General features: G+C 43.6%; 1 protein-coding gene and 1 long non-coding RNA gene across 5 annotated transcripts; one reads left to right on the top strand and one right to left on the bottom strand.

Moving 5' to 3' along the window:
- The first annotated feature begins 144 nt into the window (after positions 1-144).
- Positions 145-20,848, top strand: LOC113573553 (protein phosphatase 1H-like). 4 transcript variants are annotated; one of them, XM_081723397.1, is made up of 11 exons: positions 145-544; positions 4,301-4,466; positions 8,380-8,721; positions 11,152-11,264; positions 12,060-12,144; positions 12,636-12,754; positions 14,965-15,028; positions 15,777-15,884; positions 17,009-17,160; positions 17,606-17,697; positions 18,074-20,848. In XM_081723397.1, exons 1-11 carry the CDS (start codon positions 318-320, stop codon positions 18,220-18,222), a joined length of 1,617 nt encoding a protein of 538 aa, XP_081579523.1. In that variant the 5' UTR covers positions 145-317; the 3' UTR covers positions 18,223-20,848. The 4 variants fall into 4 exon arrangements, with proteins under 4 accessions (XP_081579523.1, XP_081579524.1, XP_081579525.1 ...); XM_081723398.1 differs by lacking the exon at positions 4,301-4,466; XM_081723399.1 differs by lacking the exon at positions 8,380-8,721.
- An 868-nt stretch (positions 20,849-21,716) lies between these two features.
- On the bottom strand, positions 21,717-22,821 carry LOC113573571 (uncharacterized). The gene is made up of 3 exons (XR_003410220.3): positions 22,608-22,821; positions 21,924-22,414; positions 21,717-21,764 (listed from the first exon to the last, which is right to left on the bottom strand). It is a non-coding gene; the product is annotated as an uncharacterized LOC113573571 (long non-coding RNA).
- Between the last annotated feature and the right edge of the window lie 1,321 nt (positions 22,822-24,142).

The following is a 24,142-nucleotide window of genomic DNA, read 5'->3' as shown; positions in this document are numbered from 1 at the left end:
AAACGTACGAGTTAACTAGCCTAAAACTAACCAGCACAGAGGAGTCCTGTGCGACAGGGACATGGAGGCTCACACGGGCCACCCTGCAGGTCTGAGCGATGGTCCAGCCCCTCGCCAAGTCATGTGACCGCTAATCGCGCGAGTATTTCCGCGTTCACAAGGACTCAAGCAGCGGCTGAATGAAACCTCGAAGTGGTGTGTGTTTGTTTGTTTGTTTGTTTTCCTGATAACGACATATCGAGAAGCTGGGGTTGGGTGGGGGGAGTGTTCAGGTAAAAGTACCCGCGCAGGTCATCGCACGGATACGCAGCGCGAACATGCTCACCCGCGTCAAATCCGCGGTGGCCCACTTCATGGGAGGTGCCGTGGCCCCCAGCAGTGACCGCTTCAGCAGCGCGGACCTGCCGCTGAAATGGCCGTACATGCGCCCGGACTTCCTCGGGCTGTCAACGGACGAGATCGAGTGCTCTGCGGACCACGTTGCGCGACCGATTCTTATCCTCAAAGAGACGAGGAGACTACCGTGGGCGACGGGCTACGCAGAGTAAGTGCACACCCATCTTTAGACTAACAACACCGACTGCACCGGGCTGCGTTTGTCGTTATTTATTTATTTTCATCAAAGGGGAAAATGTGACACGGGCCTGAACCATGCTGAACTTGACCGACCGCGCCGCGCGTTTCATCCCGTAAGGTGTAGGCTGTTCGCTAACATCGCAGCTTCCAGCGACAGATGCATGTTGCATCCTCTCTCATCACACATACCCAAACCCTTACATCTGTACTACAGACGGCCTGAAGTAGGCGAAGGCCTGGTGTGCTATATTGTGCCTGCGTTTTGGGATTACACTTACACGTAAATAGTAGTGTATTTGTGTTTATAATTTGTGTTTTGTTACTAGGGTTTTTTTTTACCCACTTGTCTGGTATTCTCGTCAAAAATCCAGAACCTGATGGGCACAGTAGTAACACCTGTCTGTAGGCATCACTGATCAACAAACTGGGCATTAATAAAGGGTACACTTCTGAAACTCAGTTACCAATTAAACATGATGGAGAAACATACCAACCGATAGTTTATGTCTTGGCTTCAAATCCAAATGTATTTTTAATGAATCACAGTGATTCATATTGGGACAGTTTGGATAACGGAGAAACAGAATCAGTGAGTGAGAGTGAGCTCATTGTATTGTCAGGAAGTCCAGATTTGGCACTTAAAAGTAGAAGGTAGTGTCTCTGCAAAGATGTTGTAAGTCTGTTGATAATCATAAGAAAAGTAGAAGAATAAAAAGTTTACATATGGGGTGCTGTAGAGACCTGTCCAAAATTGCAGAAAATTGAGCTGTACTGAAAAATGAAATGTGATTATATCCAGCCGTATTCTATCTTAATTTCAGCGCGGGCAGTTACTGCTGGTGAAACGTATTTCAGATTTATATCAGGAAAAAAATTGATTGGGGACAGGAGTATTTGGTTTCAAAGCACTCTACAGCCCCTCTAAATGGTGAAATTTCTTGCTTTATTTGAAGGGACCAGTTTTCCTGCTAAGCATTTAAACTAAACAGGTGCACATTAACCTTTTCTGTATGGTTGTGAGGATGGATATAAAGGTGAAAGTGACATGATGCCAGATAATGCAAATTCTCTAATCCTCTAATATTGACATGGCAGATCCTGTTGTACTGAGAGAATTTCATGAGAGAAATGATTTCATTTTCAGTCAAATCATCCTTTGTGTGCTTGTCAGGCTAAAGCTGAAGGAATACCTTTTCATGCAGTGGTGAATACTGGGGTTATGATAAGCCTTTGAAGTTGTGAGATTCTCAGCGGGAGACCCACACAACGGCAATCTCTTTCTCTTTTTCTGTCTTCTTTTTTAGTGTGTTGTCAATGCAGTAAAATATTGTTCTCTTAACTTCAAATCCTTTGCCAGCCAAGGCATCCACTGAGGAAAGGTAAGAAATGGAGTTTGAACTCAAAACGAAGTCCCTGCCTGGATGATGGATGTACTCAGGATGTTCAAGAGCTTTATAAAGATCACACACACGGATGCATACTGAGTCATCTTTTTTGCATGCCTCATTTAAACTCTCCTTTCACATTCCTCTTTGAAGCCTAAGAAGGAAAAGATGTATTGAACAAGATTAGATGGCGCTGATGTGAGGAGTCTGTAAGTAAGCAACAGAATAAACTTGACAAGGAACATTTTATCTATAGTTTTTATTTGTGAATTGGGCAAATTTCCTTGTAGTGCTGCCTTTCATATTGGCTTTGAGGGGTCAGATGCGCCGTTATGTCGGATGTGGAAGTGTTACAGCTTTGGGTTAAACTCGTGAAAGTCACAAGTGAACACTGCCCAGTCTCTGCACAGAGGAACCGAGCCGTGTCACCAGCTGACTGGTGCCACTTTGTTAATTAAATGTAACGAACTTGTTTATGGAGAAAGGATCGATCCGTTTTGGTCAGATATGCATGCCTGATTTTTCTAATTTGATCCCATTCAAGCAGCAAGACGCACATGGCGTTTTCAGTGTTAAACGTCCAGATTTCTGCAAGCATCACTTTAGGGAATATGCTTTCAAGCACACACACTCAAGTCCTGCTCTTTTGGGAATACAGCTTTTTCAAGAGGGCAGGAGATACAATTTTGACTTATGCCACCATTTTTCCCTCAACAGTTTACTATTAATAATATGCCACTGGCCTTAGTTAGCAAAATGACCCCCTTCCCCCACCCCCTTAAAGGGAACACAATTCTATCCGACTTTGTGTGTAAATAACCTCTTAATCCTATGACTCCTTTGGTGGTTAGGCACTGTGCAAATCAAACCAAGTACACAGAATCTTCTTTGTGTCTGTGCTGTACACTAATTCACACTGCATTCAGACTGACAGTCGGTTCTTCAGCACTCATTCCACTGAGCCCTGCTGAGAGGTGCAAATCAGCTTTGCTGGAGTAAGCGCTGGCTTCAGGAAAAAGCAAAGTTCATACACATTGTCATGCTGAGTCCAGGAGGCTCGCTGTATACACCCATAAAGCCTCACCTAGAAATAGCACTCAGTTCTCTCCTTCTCTCTCTTTGATGCTAACACACACACACACACACACACACACACACATACATGACACTGTGTAACTCATTTCCACTTGTCAGCTTTCTCTTGCCATTGTCACTTTTGCCTTAGCACTCAACCCAAAATTACAAAAAGAACATGTTTACATATTTACAGGTCCTCTTCTACATGTAACCCCTATGCTTATTTGTTGCTTATTTTTCTATTACTATTCAAATCTATGGCCCAGGGGGCACGAGGGCATCATCGCAATGCTTGAGAAGCTCTGCTATGTCTGGCAGGAACTCCCGCTTGCTAGTGACCTGAGTGAAGACCATTTAGACTCACTTTACATCCAAGGACACTCCGGTCCCTGTGCAAAGAGCCCGTTCAAGTTTTGCAGAAAGCTCCTTTGAGGTTTTTATCAGAATGGCTGGATTGACGAGACCTGATTTCCTTTTCACAGAGCAAATCTGTGAAAGAGCAGCATGTGCGTTTCGCCCTGGTCGGCAGCCATGTGCATGACATCTATGCCAAGAAGACCAGATGCAACAGGCACCCGCAAATTGAAGGACTAAATCTTCAGTAGATTCAGGAAAGGACCCAATTAGATACCATGCCAGGAACTGCGGTCTCCACAAACAATTTCCTCCTATTATTCTTGCACAGGCATAAGATGGCAAAGCAAAAAGATGCTGTTCGAGTCCCTAAGCTTTGAACTACCATTGCCTTTCTTCTCTCTTATTTACTGTTCAAATCCTGCTTAAGCTGTAAATATCCAATCAACGGACTGTCTGTTGTTGCTTATTTTCACTCTTTATGTTCGTGTTCTTCTGTATTCATGTGCAATGGCGTTTTAATAAGCAAATGCTATTCTGCCTATTCTGTTTTTTATATGAAAAACGTGGGATAAAAACAACCATGCAGATGCATGAATTGAGCAGAATAAAGAAACCATGGTGAAGGTGAGAAAATGCTGACCAAAATCTACTTCAGAAATGAAAAGTCCCCAACAGATGGTTCTGGAAGGTTACAGGTCCTCCACGATTTGTAACGTTCTGGTTTGTATCTTCCATGTAAGCATGCATGGCCTTAATATGATTTCTGTCATGTTTCGAGTAGTTTGAAACGAGCCGCTCTGCGAGGTAAACAAAGGCGTGCCCTACGAAAACCTAAAATGGTCCTTGTAGCACCACGTATTCTTTCTGCCGTGGTTTATTGCGGGCATGTGCTTGTTTCCTGCCAGGGTGATCAATGCAGGGAAGAGTGCTCTGAACGAGGACCAGGCCTGCTGTGAAGTGCTCACGGTGAAGAGGCGCCCAGGAGCGTCCTCCACGCCCAGCAAGGCGACGGCCAAGAGGAGGTCCTCTCTGCCTAACGGAGAGGGCCTGGCCCGCAGGGAGAGTTCTCAGGTGAGTGCACTCCAGTGTGGATGTCCTGGTCATAGCCACAGGCACCCAGACGTGCCAGGCCCTTTTTTCCACAGGTGTACCTCCTTGTCCTTTTGTGATTTGAGCCTTTATCTCTCCAGTAAACAGTGAATATTCTTGACTCTATATCTTTTTGTTACAGCTACTCCTCCATTAATGTCGTTTGAATTTCAATCACCTTTAAGTCCTCTGATTTTGCTGTATCTTTCTATAACTCCATTGCCATTGACACATTCTTCCCTTTAACATGAGTATAATGTAAATTCACCAGTAGCATTCCCACATCCCAGCCCCACTAGGCATTGCTATTCCATTTTCCTTCTATGTTTCACCCACGTCCACTGCATCTCTAGCCAACCTTCTAACTTGTCTGTTCATATTAGTGAAGTTCTGCTGTTCCTGTGTCAGTCTCTGCAGTCACATCACGCATTGGTTTGACCTCTCCAGTGGCCACACACGCTATTGCCCATATGAGTAATGATTCTCCCCCACCATATATCCATATATCCATATATATATTAGAGAGAGATATAGATATAATACACACACACACACCCCCTATGGATTGGTCAGTGAAAAGAATGTTCAGCTGTCTCAAGGAGATGAAAACAGGAAGAAGGATTTACCACGATGGCTGCAATTTATTTTTAGGATTTGAAATGTGCAAATACTGCCATACTTTTTTGCTTGTTCAGTAGTACTGGAGTTGATTTGTTAACAGAAAGTTGGAAACACTCTCACCTGGATTTCTCAATGCAGGTTTAGGCTCTGGGATGAATTATTTCAACATTTAGTAATGATAAACCTTTTCTAGACCAGGTGTAGGCTTTGTCATCATCTTAGGCTTCGTTCATATTATCAACCGGAAATAACACAAGTGCATTCTTTTTATTTGTAATGTGCCTTAATGTGGCCAAAATCTGATTTCTTTTCATGGCTATGTGTACGCACAAAACTGAACTTTTCAAATTGGATTTGAGTCACTTTTATATGTGATTGTAGATCGGATTTGTGTCTGATTCTTGGCCATTTGACTTGACTGACAACAGTCTGATTGGCATTCATGTAGCTTTTTGACTGTACACACGTGCTTAGCATCGTCATCATCAGAGCAACAATGGAGGAGAGCAAGAACAGTCACTGCAGTAGCTGTGAGGATGGCTTTAAGCTAGCAGTCAGCCTTTTACTTTCACATGTACAGCTTACAAACTCTGTCATCCTCCAAATCACAGTGTGATGCATACATGAGCTATACATGAGCTCATCTCACAAATATCATGTTTTTTGTTGGTGATGCGGGTGACTTCTGGTGGTCAACCGATTATTTGGTCTTTAAATGCCATTTTGAGATGATTGGCATTGTCTGATTTTGTTTTTCCAGCATCAGTTTAAGGTTTTGTTTGTTTATTAATCCGAAGGTTGCCAGTTCAAGCCCCACCAACACCACCACCAAGTTGCCACTGTTGGGCCCCTGAGCAAGACCCTTAACCCTCAGTTGCTCAAGTTGTATTCAGTCATAATTGTAAATTGCTTCGGATAAAAAGCATCAGCTAAATGCCCCAAGTGTAAATATTCATAGTTGCTCTTTAACTGGTTTAGTTGTTCTTTAACTAGTCTTTCACCTTCACATAAACAACTGCTCGTGTCTTGTCCCTCGCTGTCCATCTGTGCTTGAGTGGGTGCTGCTATCATGGTGTGCCTGTGTTTGTGCTCAGCTGTTCTAATAGCTGTTCAAATTTAAAAACCATCAAAAGCAAGAGGAATGGGGTAGGTCAGACTTTCTGTTCCTTATTCCTGGGCAAATCAGGAGGTGCAGCTATTCTGCTGCATAAACCTGATCCCTTTCTGCACTCAAATGGTATTTCTGGTCCTACTTTAGATTCTGGCCAGATTTTATGCTCCCAGTATGGATGATGTCTTTTTTAAGCATATTTTCTTAACCCTCCCTGATGTGGCTTCACGCTACTTAATATTAGTAGGAGACTATAATTGCTGGCGTAATCCTCTCTTGGATCATTCTTCCTCCAGTGTGTGTATGCCTTCAAAGTCTGCCAAGGCAATCCAATCCTTCACGAAGGAGTTTGCTGTTTTTGAAGCTTGCTGCTTATTTAACTATATATACCCTTTTTCCTCATTTTCCTGGTGATTTTACTTGTATTTTTCTTTTTCTTGCTTGACCACTTCCATCTATGCCTGCATGTAAATATAACACCATTGACATATCTCCTCCTGCTCCAATTTCAGTGAATATCTGTTTTAAAAACTTTGCGAGTACATGGTAAATTAATACACGTTTATATTGTATTGAGGCTTGTCTTATAGCAGGTACATTAAAAAAAAGAAAAAGAAAAAAAAAAGGTATTCAGCAATATGTCAATTTTTAATTTTGTAATGTCTTTCTTTAAAAGTTTACATTTTTAGCACTTAGCAGACACTCTCCAGAATGTATTACAAAAGTGCTTTGTCATCTACTCATAGAATACATTATAGCCTGTATAGTTGGTTAGAGTTAAAGATACTGTTGAACTAGAATACTGCTGAAATAAAGGAGTCAGTGCAGATACCAAAATTAAGTGCAAAATTTGAAAGAAGAGATTGAAAAAGCAGTGAAGTAAGGGTTGCCACAGGTTAACAGTTTTGAGACAATAGTAAACCTGTGCACCACCCCTGGAGAGACGTCTCGGAGAATGTGTGAATGAGACGGGGCAGCCGGAGTCGCTGAGTTCTCAGGGGTGGTGCAAAGTCTCTGTCAGAGCTCAGATGTGTAGCGACTGGAGGAACGCTAGGGCTGAGATGAACTCGGCCTTCTGGACAGCAGACTGGCAATTGCAGAGCCCTCTTGCCTCGTGTATGAGTCTGAGAGGTCCGGTCTTCGTGTAGGTGAGGAACTAGAAGGAAATTGGAATGAAAAGCAGAACGTGTATGTCTGTAGCGGAGTCGCCCTAATTTATCAGTCCAGTAAGTGTTGTGTCCGCTCCCCAATTCATATCTAGGGGCCAAGGTGAAACCACACCTGCAGTGAGTAATTGGAGCTAATGACAGCTAACAAGCAAGGAGGTCCAGACAAAAAGCAGAGAAGCAAATGAATCAAAGGCTAATGTAATTAAACTCCCAGCCTACCTTAACCAACTATAAACTAGTCCAAGAGAGGGGGAAAAAGGGGTGTGTGTGTGTGTGTGTGTGTGTGTGTGTGTGTGTGTGTGGGTGTGGGTGTGGGTGTGGGTGTGGGTGTGGGTGTGTGGCTTTTTTTTTTCTTTCTTAAATGTACTGATGACTAGCAGACACTAGTCTGCTATATATTCTTATATTCTTCACATATATTCTTGTAAAACCCAATAAATCTAAAGTTTTAAAAAAAAAGAAAGGGGTTGTTCCCAGTGCCTTACATCAGGCCTGTTGATGCCTCTTTAGAGTTCTGCCTACTGCCTCAGACTCTATAGAAACACTCAGGTGAATTGATGCTTGTTCAACAGAGTCCAGTGTGTGGACACTGCTCACCGTAGAGCAGCCTCTGTAAGGACAGACACGTGCTTGGCTGGAGGAGATCGCCAGAAGCAAATCCAACAGCTCCCAACTCGGTGCTTCTACTTCTCAGTGCTCCAAACTCAGTGCTTCTGCGCGTCTATGAACGTAGTGTTACAGTGATGGTGAAATGACTCCTTTAAAGCAGGAAGGGTTTAGGCAGGGTTCTCGGGTTCTGGAAGTGTTGTCGGATGAAGCAGTGAGGCAGATGCCATGGGAACACTTTAGAAGAAAAGAACATTAGATTAAGTATGCCTGCTTACCCTCATCTTAATATGCTTGGAACTGCCTGAAATATGCAGTGGTACTTAAACGTGTGTATGATCTGTAAGGGGCCAAATGGATAAGTGTCTGTGTCCTGTGCTTTATGTAGGAGTCTGCAGGGCTGGTCTTCCACTATTGGGCACTGTTCGACGGGCACGCAGGCTCGGGCGCCGCCCTTGTGGCCTCCAAGCTGCTGCAGCGGCATGTCGTGTCGCAGCTGCAGGAGGTGGTGGACGTGGTGTGCAACACGACCTTGTTGCCCCCCACCCTGCTGGGAGTGGAGAGCGAGCAGCGTGGCACGCCTGCTGCACACCGCGCCCTGACCCGGGCCGCGTCGCTGCGCGGGGCCTCCGGCGCGCCCGGCTCCCCCGCGCCCCGTTTCTTTGCCGAGAAGAGGGTCCCGCACGAGAGCCTGGTGGTGGGCGCGCTGGAGAACGCCTTCAAGGAGATGGTGAGTGGAGGTCGGGCGGGTGGGCGGCGCTCCCCACGCCTCACAGACCCCAGATACATTTCCTCAACTTTGAACTTTGTTATTCTGAGAGGGTTTCTGCAGCTTCATCACATGATGTGCAATTAATGTAGTCGTGTGTGGGTTGTGTCTTTTTATTCCTCTAATCTGGGGTTAGGGGTGTAATTTTTGCTGTCATAAAATGTAATCTAATGTTTCACGCTACATTTTAAAACCCTTACTGATCACATGAATGTGTCTCTGTTACACAACAGGCTTAAATCCCTGTGGCTTTGCTAATGGCACAGAATTAACCGTGAAGAGCCCTGTGCTCTCCTGTCATGTCTCAGTAAGCAACACGTCTTAGAAAAAGTCTATCATCCAGTATTTAGTTTGATGTTCTGTGAAATGCTGAGGAGGAGTGTGTTCTCTTTGAAGATCGTGCAAGAAATTTCAATTATTAATTAATATTCCATTAGAAAAAATAAATCTCAGAACAGTGTTGTCCTAGCAAGCAGTGCCGTTTAGGACATATGACAAAGGCACTTCAAGAGGAGCTGTATTGCTTGTCTTCTGGTAATGCAGTGCTCTTGTAGGAGTGCCCTTTAAACATCACTGACTGTGCACCCACACTTTTCCACTTGTTTCCTGCACTGGCCTGACGAGCCTTAAAGTCCCGGCCTCCTGCTGTGAAAGCCCTTGTTTCCAAAGATACAAGGTCAGTGATGTCATTAGTAGGACTGAAAAACAAGATGATTTTATACAGTTTGTAGTTTCGCATGTATTTACATTCGTTTTGCATTTGAATGAATTGTTTACAGTCTTATAAATCATTTTATTCCATGCTACACTAGTGATGCAAAAGCACAATTTTCAGTGATTGTGTTAACATTTCTTTCTGTAGTAAAATAAAATGTGATCTTTTGCCACTAGGTGGTAGCACTCCTCAAGCATTCTATCTCTTGATACGGGTCACAGTAGCTTTATTGAGCCACAAGTCCAATTCCAATGTGCAAGAGATACGAGATGCTCGTATTCTGAAGGAGCGGCCATTACTTTAGAGAGTGAATCAAACACAGCAAGCACCAAGCACTAATATACTCATCAGATGGTTCATTAGGAAGCTCAGTGGGAGATGGCCAGCCCTGCACGCCACTTCCTGCCCTCCTGCCCTGTGGCCTTCTGCCCCCTCAGCTGCTGCTTCCCCTCCCGCCCCCTCGGCCGCTGAACTGCTCTGTCACTGCTTTCAGTTCCACATGGCCCAGATAGACATGCATGCCTGCGCACACACACTGACTCACTCCGTCTGCTGCTGCTGCCCCGCGTGTGCACCCTGGAGCCTTGCCGTGCTCATGAAATGAGCACAAACCAGAATCCCTCCAGTTTCGGGGCAGTGTCCGTAGTGTTCTGCGCGGAGGATGGACGTCGTTTGGCACATACGTCGTAGCCAAATACGTTGGCATTTTGATCGGCCTGCAACTTGTGGTGTCGTCACAAGGCCAGCACGCGTGCTTCTTTGTACACCTTTTCCGATGAGACACGGATGTGGATGATGTGCGCCTTGTCAGAGACACTGTTGGGGCCGTAGCATTGGACTACAATGGCTTCAGTAGTTTCAGAGCACCCAGAACTCCTGTGGGCTCCAGAGGGAGGGAGTAAAGAGATGAGAGAAAGAGAGCGAGCGAGAGAGAGAGCGAGAGCGACAGCGAGAGCTGCCATATTTTCTTGAAAATGAGTACAGCACACTGGCAGCATTGTATGTTCATTCCTGCCACAGTCTGAAGGACAGTGGGTGACCATATTAGATACCAGAGATACAGTGCCTTTTATCATCATCATCATCATCATCATCACCTGTTACAAAGGTAACAGTAAAAGTAATAATGGTAATAGAAGTGTTGTTGTTGTCTTTTGTTTAACATGGTAATTTCTTCATCAGAGCTTTAGCAATACAAATGTGAACCATTGAATTTAACACACAGAGCGAGAGGGAGAAAGGAGCATTCATTCAGATAAACCCTTTAGTGCCGAGTGTGTCAGCAAAAAAGCAAACTCAACAACTGATGGGAAGCTTTCTGTTTGTGTTTGTGTATGTGTGTGTGTGTGTGTGTGTGTATGCATGTGTGTTTCGGTAAGTGCTACTTTTCAGGACTTATTTTCATCCTGGCAGTTTTACAGATTTTTTTTTCTGACAAGCAGGGAGTGACTAGCAGTTTCCACTGATTTGGTAATTCACTGGGGAGTCTTCCATGAGACGGAGTGTCTGCTTCCTCTGCACCGGCATTCTCTCTGATGACTGCGTCAATCATACACACACACAGACAGACAAAAACATGTCATTCTGGTAGGGTATGCTGCGTTACCTTATGCACTTGACAGAACTAATTTCACCACTGTCTTTTGTTATCTGTTCTGTGTGTGTGGGTGTGTAAGGATGCCCAGATCGAGCGGGAAAAGTCCAGGTATAATGTCTCCGGCGGATGCACTGCACTGGTCGCCACGTTCATTCTGGGCAAGTTGTACGTGGCCAATGCAGGTGACAGCAGGTGTGTTCTGCTCACTTATTCCAATATACTGCATACAGGACTTTCAGGGGGCTTCATTACCATTTCACAGGGCTACTGGCACTGGGGACAATACTGCCTGTAATGGAGGCACCTTCCATTCCAGGCTAGGAGACTGGCGGCATTTGGAATTTATTAGAAAGTTATTCAACTTTACATTCCACAGTCACTGATCCAGAGTAACTGTATTATTAATTACAGTTCAGTAAGACGAGTAACGGTCTTTAACACTGCGCTGATACTGAGAAACCCTGATGACGAGTATTGAAAATGAGGCACCTTGATGAATTGGTGAAGATTTTCCTCCAAGGCCACACTGATGAGCTTATTGCCTGCCCGGGGCTCCTGCAGTGCTTGCTCTGAGAACAGTGGTTGAAGCGGTTCTCATTCCCTCCTGCACCTGGGCAGCCCACATTCTTCTGCATGCTGCGTAGCAGCTGTTAATGAGAGGTTATGTGGAGCGGGTCATTAGTGGCCTAAAAATATTCCAGCCCTACTGACTCGCCGCTGGTACCGCTCTGGAGAGAGAGGCCATGTGCCCTGCAAAACCAAGTCCAACGCTGGCATCAAACTGCACGTCTGCTTATTAATACACACTGGAAATCGGTCTCGTCTCCTGAGAAGGAAGAGCTTAATTTGCATGGTCACTCTAAGAAGTGTGACTACAGTTACCCCTCTCCGTTTGCAAGTTTGATGTAATTGTTAGAATATTGACTGCTCAAGTACGTGTGCATGCGTGCGTATGCGCGTGCGTGTGTGTGTGATCTTTCCCTTTAGAGCCATCATAATCCGGAATGCAGAGATCATCCCCATGTCTACAGAGTTCACCCCTGACTCAGAGAGACAAAGGCTGCAGTTCTTGGTTAGTTTGAAAAAGTTTGAAAACTAGGAAGAAACGCCACTTAATTGAAATCTTTAGAACCGAATCCATTACAATGTCACATGTGGAAAGCATAAAGAAAAAAGCAAAAAGACCTTTAAAATCCATTAAAAAACCGTCTGCATCTGCATATTCACAGCTTGTACATTTATAGCTTTCACTTCTGGAAAAGGCAGTAAAATTGGGTCTATTCTGTATTGAATGTGTATATATTGTGTACATACAGACTTGAGGGGGACTGTGTACCCAAACTCTTCATTCACCTTCACATCTGTGCTAAAGTGGCAGGAAAAAATGAAAGCGATTTGATTTGACCTTCCATCAACGTGCTAAACATTTTAAGAAAATCTGAAACATGTTTTATGCTTGGTGTGTAGTTTGGTATATGAAGTACCATATATGTTTATCATTAATAATAATCCCAGATAATTGAGGCTCGTCATGTTCCCTTGCTGTGCTCGGTTTGCGTGTAGGGTTATATGCAGCCCCATTTGCTTGGGGGAGAGTTCACACATCTGGAGTTCCCCAGGAGGATCCAGAGGAAGGAAGTAGGCAGGAGGATGCTATACCGGGATTTCACCATGACTGGCTGGTGAGAACACTGTGTGGGTGTGTCTTGTGAAGTGTACTAGGCTTTATTAAGAAAAAAAGAAATGAAAGGGGTTATTAGATGAGTAAGTAAATGGATGTATGGTGAATGAATGGAAAATATCACATTAAAGTCCTAATGTGCCCACGGTTATGCAGGTCTTTATCAGTTTCTACACCCGAAGAGCTCCTTGTGATACATGAGGCACTTTGTTGTTTAAGATTTATTGGCTTTATCATAGTTGTTTGCACACTGTTTTTGCTTGAGAAATAAAATCTCTTGGTATCAAGCAGAAGATTCCTCTCTGCTTACATTATCATTATATTCTAAACATACTCATTTTTTTAAACAATCAATTTATTGAGTTTTTCAAAATGATATAAGATACAAAGTAACAGTAAATACAATATTGAACAGGTAGTCAATACAAGAAGGGGAAAACAAGCAAACAAAAAGTCCCCATTAAGAACAAATAAAGGGAAAGAAAATACCGATGTAAGTGAAAGAAAAACACAAGAAGAGGAATGTGACATGCTCAGGTCATAAAGGTCAAGGATGGATATATTTATTTATATAAACACATGATTCCCATATGAAACCATTCATAATGCATCTAATTTCCTTCAGTTCCACAACACCAAAAAAGTCTCTAATCCATATAGCATAAGAGGTAGGGTAAAGGAGATTTTCAATGAAGTAGTCTTAATTGCCGGAAAAGAAGTACAACAAGACACAAAACGGCTTCTGCAGTTGAAAGGGAGATTGAGGGGTCACACCAAACAAGGCCACAGGGGCACTGGGGTCAGTAGGTTTTACTTTAATATCTGTCAATGATTTCAACATCTCTGACCAGCTGATACAAGGAAGGGCAGGAACAAAATGTGTGCAAATGTTTCACTGGGGAATGGTGAAATCTGACGTCTGATGATGATAATCAAGTTTCTCATAGATATTAAAAAGTCTGACTTGCGTGAAATGGGACTGCCATTTTACATGACATGAGGCCATGGTTGGCGCACGTAGATGATTTAAGCACTTTCTTTAGTGCACTATCCCAAAGTACTGGAACTACCAGAGAGATTGAATAGTACTAGGAGAAGCTGAATGTAAAGAATGGACCTGAAAATAAATAAAAGTATGAAATCAGTCGCTTTGTAGAGGGGGCTGGTCAGAGGCAAGTGTTTGGGGAAAGGTTATGGATTAGGGTGTTGCGGGACAGTGCCACACTCATCACCTAATTCTGTTCATTCTGTACCATAAAAACCTTTCTTTATTCTTTTACTTCTGTCTTGGTGCAATATTTTGAACTTTTGTTAAATGCTGCAATTTGTATGCTATAAAATTAGAGAGGTATATATTGCATGGAATTCTTTACAAAAACCATTTGGTCTGTTGTTTTCTTCTTAATCGGATGGCATTTTCTCATTATGGCTTTAGGGTTGCATTCTGAAATGCTCTCTTTGTGAGGGATGAAAGTGAGAGCTTTACAGTGTTCTAGTTAGAGACATGTTCTTCAGTTAGTCTGCCACAGGCTATGAAATGGCTAGACAACTTGATTCACTGAGCTTCATTGGCATCTGTCTGCTTTGTATGTTTGTGTGCGCACACAAATATCTATTTGTGCATGTGTGTGTGTGTTTTAAATATGCTGTAGGTTTATTCAGTTGGAGTGTAGCATGCCCCCTTTCTGTCTAGTCTCCCAAATCAAGAGACCAGAGTCAATTATATTGAAGCTCTAGTTTATTCGCAGCAGACGGAGGGTATTTGTAGAGCTGAAGTGTGTGTGTGTGTGTGTGTGTGTGTGTGTGTGTGTGTGTGTGTGTATGAGAGAGAATGTGGGAAGTGTTACAGGGAAGGGTGTGTGTGTGTGAGAAGGTCATGGGGTGATGAGGTTGGGAGCAGCTAGATTATCCAACTGCTACAGGTTATCATAAGTTCTAAAGATACAAGGGAAATCTTCTGACATGAAGTACTACACAAGGTCAGAGGGAGCAGTTTAGGGGGCATGGACAGTCCATGCCTGAAACAAAACAGAACAAACATGACTATCTTCATCCTACACTAACAGAGTGATTTTAAAAAATGTTATTTAATAATGTTAATAAATAATGTTATTTTTGTACATGAATGTGCAAACAAAGATTATGAAAGCAGTTGTGCATTCTGTGTTTGAGTTTCACTGTTCAGCGCTGTTACGTTTTTCCTGTTTGCAGGGCATATAAAACCATTGAGGACGAGGACCTCCGGTTCCCCTTAATATACGGAGAAGGGAAGAAGGTAAGCAGTCGGGGGAGAGTAAGGGGTGAAAGACACTGAAGGGAGACACAGCAGGACACAACCCAGAGCGAGACGAGAAAGTAGGAGAATCGGTTAATAAAGAGAAACGGCTGAAGAGCAGATGCTCAAGGCCGAAAGAAGCGCAGAAAGGGCGCGAAAGAACGATGGTGGTAGGAGAAGGCTTGAGCACGCGCGTGCCAGAGGACGCTGGCGTGTGTCCCCCCGAGGCGCGTCACTCGGCTTCAGCCTTAGAGCTGTCACAGCGCGGGGCCGCTGTGTTCTGCAGACAGTCATTAGCTTCCGCCATCACTCGAACGGCAGAGCCACGGGGCGGCTGTGTGACTGACACCAAGGCAGCACGTGCTCTCGCTCTCTCTCCCCGATCGCTCTGAGGCGCGAGGGAAGTCTCCTGGACATGACAGGGCCGTCTGGCACGCACAGCGTCTCTGACTGGCTTAGTCCGCAGAGGATTATGGCGGGAAAAGGCAGGCTGCCTGGGCTTTGACGTGCTGGTGAAAACAGTGGGTGGTTTTCAGAGGGGGAACTAAATAAAAGTAGTCAGGTCTAGCACTGGCAGCAGACGCCATTATGCAGCGACTCTGTGCTCTGTATTATGATGCCCTGTCCAGTGAGGACAGGATTTATAAGTGAGGTGTCAACACTCCTGACACACACAAAAAAAGTGTGTGTGTGTGTGTGTGTACACACGTATGTGCAGAGTTTCTAATGAAATGCCACGCCTCTGCAGGCTCGGGTAATGGCCACAATAGGAGTGACTCGTGGACTCGGCGACCATGACCTCAAAGTCCATGACTCCAATATCTCCATTAAGCCATTTCTCTCCTGCTGTCCAGAGGTAAGCTAGCTCCACACACTATACAAGGCAGTGGTGTCCTGAACTACATGGTACATCTAGTCCTGGAGAACACTTAATGAGGTTCATCAAAAACCTTTCCTGAACTAGAAACATTCATGAGCCACTGCTTGAGGAACATTTTGTGAAAACCCAGTTTTTGTAATCTACATGTCATATATGCACACAGATGTTTCCAGTATTCTGAACTTTATGCATGCTGGCGTATATGACTGCTCTAATAAATCTGGCCCACTGGCTCTGTAGACCTTACTACCCTCGGGTCTGCTTGCTGTCCCAGTGCAGAACGTGAATTCCCTGCCTAGCCTTGCTTGCAGGCCTCCCTGTTGCTGAAGATCTCTGGCGCTGCCTTCAAAGCCTCGCCTCTCCTCGTCTCGTCTGATCTTTATTTCTGACTCTCCCGTTCCAGCGTCTCTGTTGATTTTTAATTCGTCACGCCCCGAGTTCAGCTGGAGTTCACCCGGCACACAGCATTTCATTTGCAGATCCACTCGCCCCACTCCTGCGGTTTAGCTGTGCTTTCTCGATTTAAATCGTCTGCGGTTTCTTTCCCCCGAGAAGATGGAAGTGTTCTGAGCACCCTTGCCTGTCTTTTTCAGTCGCCTGCTGCTGATGCACCAAACAGTGTGGGCTTCACTCTGGGACTCGTACCTCTGTCCTAAGCGATCCTACATCCATCCCTTTTGCGTGCATTGGCCCACAAAGCAGGGGTGTGTTACAGCATTCTGCTGGAACACACTAGAGGGGCTTAGATTGAATCCAGTCCTATGGCTGCTTGTCTTCAGATGTCTCGATGCAGTAAAAGCTGTTTTATAGGAATCATTTACATTACATTTACAATTACGGCATTTAGCAGATGCTCTTATCCAGAGCGACTTACAAAAGTGCTTTGTCATTTACTCATGGAATATATCCTAGTACAGTACAGTAGGTTAGAATTAAACATACCAATGAACTAGAATACTGTAGAATACAGGGATGAATGCTGATACCTAGAAGTACAAAATATATAAGGTCTATCTTAAACAATAAGTGCTATATCAATGACAGTAATGTACTTTGACTGAAGCGCGCGTGTGTGTGTGGGGGGGGGGGGGGGGGGGCAGGTGAGAGTGTATAATTTGACCCAGTATGAGCATGGGGCGGATGACGTGTTGGTGATGGCCACGGATGGCCTGTGGGATGTTCTCTCTAATGAGGAAGTGGCGGAGTCGGTTACATCTTTCCTCGCCAACTGTGACCCAGATGACCTGCATAGGTATGATGTTTTGATTCGGATTACACACGAAATCCCAAATTTGAATGTGTATACAGTGCTGTTGAACAAATGAACTAATGAGGTTAAGTGAAAGTAACGTCTTGTTTCCTAAAGGCTGAAAAAACAGTACTTTAATCAGCTATATAGTAATTTCATGATTTTAGTGCTTTCATTTGTGAAGTCGTTGTCCACTGAATTCACTGGGCTTCCATAAAAGTTATGATCTACTGTACAAAACATTGTCTGTTTAAGACACCCTATCTGGACAATTTGTGCTCTTTTAATACATGCTAGCTGTCTGATAAATAAATAATGCTAGCTGTCTGATTAAAATAAATAAATAAAAACAAAACAAAAGCAGGGGATCAGAAAGATTCTGGGATGAACCTTGACCTTTTCTGAAATCTGCGTGACCAGCGTTTGGTGGCTTCCCCTCGGCCTGCAGGTACACCATGGCAGCCCAGGATCTAGTGATGCGTGCCAGGGGTGTGCTTCGGGACCGCGGCTGGCGCATAACCAACGATCGGCTCGGCTCTGGTGATGATATTTCCGTCTATATTATCCCCCTTATGTATGGTAACCGACAAGCATAGAGAAGCACGATTACCCTCTCTCACTCACTCACACACACTCCCACAACCAAAATCGAGTGTAGAGCAGTGGGAAATTAATTGAGTTTTTTTGTTTTGTTTTGTTTTTTAAACAGTTCTCCACACCCTGTAGTGTTCATGAGAGAAACCATGTTACCTGTCCCTTTCCATATTGCCACTGTGTGGCCATGTGGGGTTTTATATCAGTTTCTAGTACAACCCAAACAGTAAAGTACAGTACTTTTTCCAAATAAAGACAAGTGTTCTTTGTAGCCCAGTATATAAGTAAGCATTAATGACAGGCTTTCTGTCTCTTCTAAAAGACAGTGTCTTCTGTGCGGCTTCGTTGTTGGGTTTTCACGTCATGCAGGAAGTAAGGAAATGTGAGCAAAGTGCAATGAATCATTACTGCTTTCAGTTCATTGTTGGTTCCCTTTTCGTTCCATGCCCCAAATTGGTCACTACATTTTAGTATATTGCTTGTATAAACAGAATTCTAATGTTTTATTAATTGAATATTGTAGAAATGGATCAAAGGCTTAAGCTGTATTGCAGTATGTTGCGTGTGCACATACAAATTTAAGATATTTTGGCTCATGTTTTAGTAATCTTGATTTGCTTGGCATAATGACACTTTAAAACTAAATTATTTGTTGCTTGTCATCCAATCTCTTTGAGAGTTTTTCTTTCCTTATTTTGTTCAATCATAACCGAAAAATGTGTCGGTATGAGTTCAATGGATATACTCCACTACCAAAAGTGAAGGCACTCAGTGTCATTCTGTGCATGCTGTAGTGTTTACATTGCCAAATACCCATTTACATTTTGCTAAATAATTGTTTGAATTTTCAGTAGCACTAATTTATATATTTGCAATATACAGTTTATATATTAAAAATCTTATGTATATTTGTAAATAGTGTATGTAGTTTAGTTTATGTAACTTATATATGTTTACCTCCAGCATATATGTCTGTTATTTGCAGTAAATGTATTGTTAGGTTTGTGTCTAGGTGTTATAGTGCTGGGAATCTGCTTCTTCACTGATCCATAAACCCCCTCTGTCAGATTAGATAATGATCCGAAACCCAGTGCTGAGAGACTGCGTTAGCTGAAACCAAACCATTACCCAACATGCATGCAGACCTAAATGCTCAAACCTGCATGACCGTAGATCATCTCACCATATGCAGTGCCCTTATGGGGTGATTAGTGGAGCAGTACTGTAAGTACTCTAAGAGGATGTTGTTTAATGTACGTACGCAAATCCATGGTACTGTTTTATATAGGAAAAGAAGTTAAGGTTCCCATGGAAACTGATTAATTGCTTTTCGTTTTACTTCATTATGGGATGAATTTAGCAGGCTGGAATGTTACTGCAGGTTCATGGCTATCGTGTCCTTGCTGTAAGTGTATGTGAATTTTATGTTTTTCTTTTCCATAGAGAGGAAAGAGTGTCACATTTTGAGTGGATAGATAAGATTTTTAGGTATGTTAAATACCTTCAGAACTGTGCCATACTAAACCAAACATCCAAAAATAAAAAAAAACTTCTAACCTGATAAACATGAGAAATTGAGCTCAGGGCTTTTAAAGTATTGCAACTATGAAGGTTTAAATATAAATACAACAATTCAAATAGTTTCATTACTTTTAAATGACCTTTGTTGAATTAAAAGGTTTATCCTCCTCAGTGCATTCCTTTTCTACTGTATAGTCTTTGTGGAAAGATGGGGAATATCAGTAAGTGTAACATACACCAGTCAGCCACAACGTTAAAACCACTGACGAGTGAAGTGAATAACATTTGAATATCTCATTGCAATGGCATATGTCAAGGGATGGGATGTATTAGGCAGCAAATGGAAAGTCAGTTCTTGATGTGTTGGAAGCAGGAAAAATATGCAGTTGTAAGGACCAGAGTGACTTTGACAAGGGACAAATTGTGAGCGCTAAACAACACTATAAAACAGCATGTCTTGTGTTCCTGGTATATAAGGGTTAGTGCCTACCAAAAGTAGTCCAATGAATGAGTAAACTGGCAACAGGGTCACAAGCATTCACGGATACACATGGGGAGTGAAGGCTAGCCCGTCTGGTTTGATCCCACAGAAGAGCCACTGTAGCTCACGTAGCTGAAGCAGCTAATGCTGGCTGTGATGGAAAGATGTCAGAACACAGAGTGCTGTATATGGGGCTGCATAGCTACAGACCAGTGAGAGTACCCTATTCATCACCTAAAGTGCCTATAATAGGCTTGTGAGCATCAGAACTGGATCATGGGTAATGGAAGAAGGTGGCCTGGTCTGATGACATTTTCTTTTACATTATGTGAATGTCTGGGTGCACGTGCGTTGTTGACTTGGGAGGAGGTGGCACCAGGATGTACTATGGGAAGAAGGCCAGCTGGTGCAGGCAGTGTGATGCTATGGGTAAGGTACTGTTGGGAAACCTAGGATCTTGGCATTCATGCTGAGGTTACTTTGAAGCATACAACCTAGCTAAACATTGTTGCAGACCATGTACACCCCTTCATGGCAACGGTATTCCAGAAGGCCAGTAGCCTTTCAGCAGGATAATGCGTCCTGTCACACTGCAAAAAACGGTCAGGAATAGTTTGAGGAACATAACAGAGATCAAGGCCTCCAAATTCAGCAGATCTCAGTCCGATCGAGCATCGGTGGGATGTGCTAGAAAAACAAGTCCATTCCATGAAGGCCACCCTCAAACCACACAGGACTTAAAGAATCTACTCTACTACTAAGCTCTTTGTGCCAGACACCACATACCTTAAGAGGTATGAGGAGTCCACGCCTCGATGGGTCAGAGCTGTTTGAGTGGCAAGATGAGCATAAGCTACACAATACTTAGGCTGTTGGTTTTAATGTTATGGCTGATTGATGTGTGTATATATAGGTTTCAATAAATCTGGATAGACTCCTTGCTTCCTGTGTTTCGTTTTGTTTTCTCTCCCTCCATCCTTTACTGTAATCACACCTAATTTCAGTTTTACAGATAAGATGGTGGATATTTATGTACTGTATCAGATGAGACTGTATATTAGCAGTTATGCTTTTGGAATAAAATGGTACACTTGATTCTTCCCTGTGAATGTGAAATGTACATTTGTAAAGTGATTGAAGTAAAAAAAAAAAAAAAAAGCGCTTTGTGTATCAAATTGGAAAATATTTACTGTGATTTTTCCAGTAATAAAATTACAAAGCCATGGCTTGTCTGTTTACATGCAATTTTTAGGTTTTATTTTGTGTGTTAACTTGACTAACACGTCGGTCCTTCAATATTTCATTAAAGCAGAATTTGAACACCTACGAGTTTAGCGCAGCTGAGACTTTCCTGGCTGCAGTGTGATTTCCCCTCCCCTCCCTTTTCTGGTACGTCTTAAAATGAGAATTGGGCTGTATGAAGTTCATTTGCTTGTCAACACTTAATTTACCGCACTTACCCAGGGCGATTTTCTTTCCACAAAGGTAGGCAAGTGTGGTGTTGAGGAGTGTTGCTTAAGGACCCTTATTGGTATAACATACAGGACTTGCCCAGACTTGAGACGCAGCATCTTTACCCGCTACACTAGACCTCACCTAAGCACACCAAGCTCTTGGCTCTTGGTGTCGCGCCCGATGCCTGGGGATGTGCTAGTGGAAATTTCACTGCATGCCATCAGAGAGGAGGGAGACTTCCCGACGTTGCTACGGAGACGCAGAATCCGACAGCGATCGGGGCCATCTGGTTAGGACATGGCTGTTAACGATCTGCTTCATCCGAGCCCGAGTGTAGTTTTGACTTGGCAAAACATTCTAGTCTTGCACTCTAACCTAAATCTTAATTTCCTCTGCTGTGACTTTGTCACTTCAGTGCCGTCACATTTGAAAAACAGTTTCAGGCTCTAGCTACATGACCAAGTACTCGTCCCACCAGTTTTTCTATTTTAGGATTATTTTTGAATGCAGTTCCCGTCCTCCTGACCGCTCTGAGAAGTCACTGCTCACCGCCAATCTGAAAAAGAAATTGCTGGCTACAATTTGCTTAAATGCCTCTGATTCTAAACGCAGTGCCTGGACTAGGATAGGAAATATTTCAAGCATTTTTGATCACCGCTCGACAGCACTCACTGGTTTGCCCTGGAAAGGTCTGATTTCGAACAGTCAATCTTACCCTGGGGTGCAGGCCAGCCGTTCGGATCGCACATCTTCTTTGTGTAGGGCAGCGGGGTAGTTTCGGGTAACCCTCCAAGCATGCGGCGCCACGTGTTACAGCGGCGGGGGAAAACACCCAGACGCACGGAACTGACAGCGTAGGAAGAAAGGACTGGCCACACCAAAGATCCACGCTTTTTTAATGCAACTCGGTCATCATTTTACAAGAAAAAGAGCTTCATCAAACATCCAGTAATTGTAACTGAAAAGAACAGCCCCTACAAAGGCTTCGCCGCGCCTCCTCGTCGGTGGTGCATCACCAGCTCCAGCAAGGCAGTGGTTTGCGCAGTCATCTCCATAGCGGGCAGTGTGTCGACCCGACAAACAGCACAAACCACTACCTCAGCCAGGACGTGGCTCTTCACATCGCGCTCCTCCATGCACAACTGCGAGGGAAAGCCAAGCAGGCCATCTCACGAAACAATGCAGCAGTTGCAACAGTTATACAGCCTACAAATGACAAACAGCAGCGTGCGTTACATTAATAAAACGTTACGGAGGCTTCGTCACGCCTCGGTCCAGAACCAACACAAAACAATACAAAGCCCGCTTTTAAGAACCAGAAAATAAGACACAGCGCATGCAAAATTACGCGATTTACCGACACGAGCGACGTTACGTTGATAAACTTCATTACACTTACTGTCCATGTGCAGACCCATCACTTCATTACTGCAGGACCGATTAGGCTTAGTGCCAGAACATCGGTCCATAATGTCATACGATCTGAAGCAAAAGAAGGAGCAAATTTAAGGGGGAAGCACGTTTACTGTTAAAGGCTACCGAGTACACCTTCCGAGAGCTCCGTACGCGACTCGAAGCCCGAAACCGCGTCACGGAAAAAAAAATTCGCGGGAACGTCGGGCAGCGGGAGTAAGTGCCGAGGAGGGCGGAGGGCGGAGGCAGGTGGAGGGTGGAGGCAGCTCTCATTGGTGAGACGGATCAGACAGGACCCATGGGCAGGAGTGCAGGGGAGTGTAGCGATCGAAAACCCGATTCACCGATTTTTAATATCGATCAGCCATTTATTTTTGCTGGTACGGAAACGAAAAAAAAAATAAAAAATCGTTGCACCATTATTAAATAAAACCAAAAAGATGCCTTAAACAAGTTCTGCTGCCAAACGTGGTTTCATAAGCAGTCATCAGTTAACACGTCCAAGGTTTCCAGACAAGCAGGATGTTTCGGATAGAGGTCCACCGGCTGTGCAGGCAAAGTGTTTCAAAAGGTCTAGGTCTGTTTAGAAACGGTAGCTGGTTTACTCGGAACATTCATTTCATATTCAAGCAGCGATTTGCTGTTAGGGGTCCAATTAAGTTGTTCCTGCGTCCTTAAGGCGTTCTTGCCGTCTCCCCGAAGGGCATTGAATGAGGACGTCGCGATTACTAGCTTTAAGGCCTTAGTAACAACGTTAAAATTCAGCATCCTAGTCTAGTATAACAGTCTATATACGCATTGGTTTTTTTGGCTTTGTTGGCAATCTTCATTATAATGATCTAGAATTTTCCTGTAGGGCCCATGCGGTTTATAAAAGTACTAAATTACTGTTTATTTCTTTTCTAATCAGATAATGGCACGTTGTTGTTGCAACGACTACAGACTATAAAATTAGGACATCAGCAACTTTACAATTACTGCCCACGCAACCATTTTCTACCAGTAGATGGCATCATTGAGGAAGTAAAAAATGCAGGTGAACCCACAGAGGAGTAATAAAACAGCTCACAGGCACATCACAGCTCTAAAGGCACAAGGTTCTAGGCTGGGGTTTATCTCCAGAAATCTCCTCTGCCTGCACCACCCATTTAAAGAGGATACACAGACTTACTGCTGTATGACAAACAGCAATACATTTTAGCAAGTAGTTAAAAATTACCTGAACAGCCTTATATTGACAATTTATGCATACAACAATTGTAGTACATACAAGAGCATAAAACGTGAAATCAGAGTGAATGATACATTTTTTCACCATAGTCCAAGCCCATGGGTCAAAGTTTTAGCTTGAAAAAAAGGAACATTTCAAAGAAAATAGTCATATAGTGCTTACTGAAGTTGTGACAGCTTTATTAGACCACAAGTCCACAGGTCAGTGTGTAAATGGGAAAATATGCATCTCCAGCTTTAATTCTGCACTGTAGCTGCAATATTCACATAACTCTATATATACACCTGTTT

The sequence above is a fragment of the Electrophorus electricus genome, chromosome 11, assembly GCF_041902795.1.
Source record: "Electrophorus electricus isolate QZ-2024a chromosome 11, ASM4190279v1, whole genome shotgun sequence".
Lineage (NCBI taxonomy): Eukaryota > Metazoa > Chordata > Actinopteri > Gymnotiformes > Gymnotidae > Electrophorus > Electrophorus electricus.
This window is presented reverse-complemented; position numbering and strand designations above follow the sequence as displayed.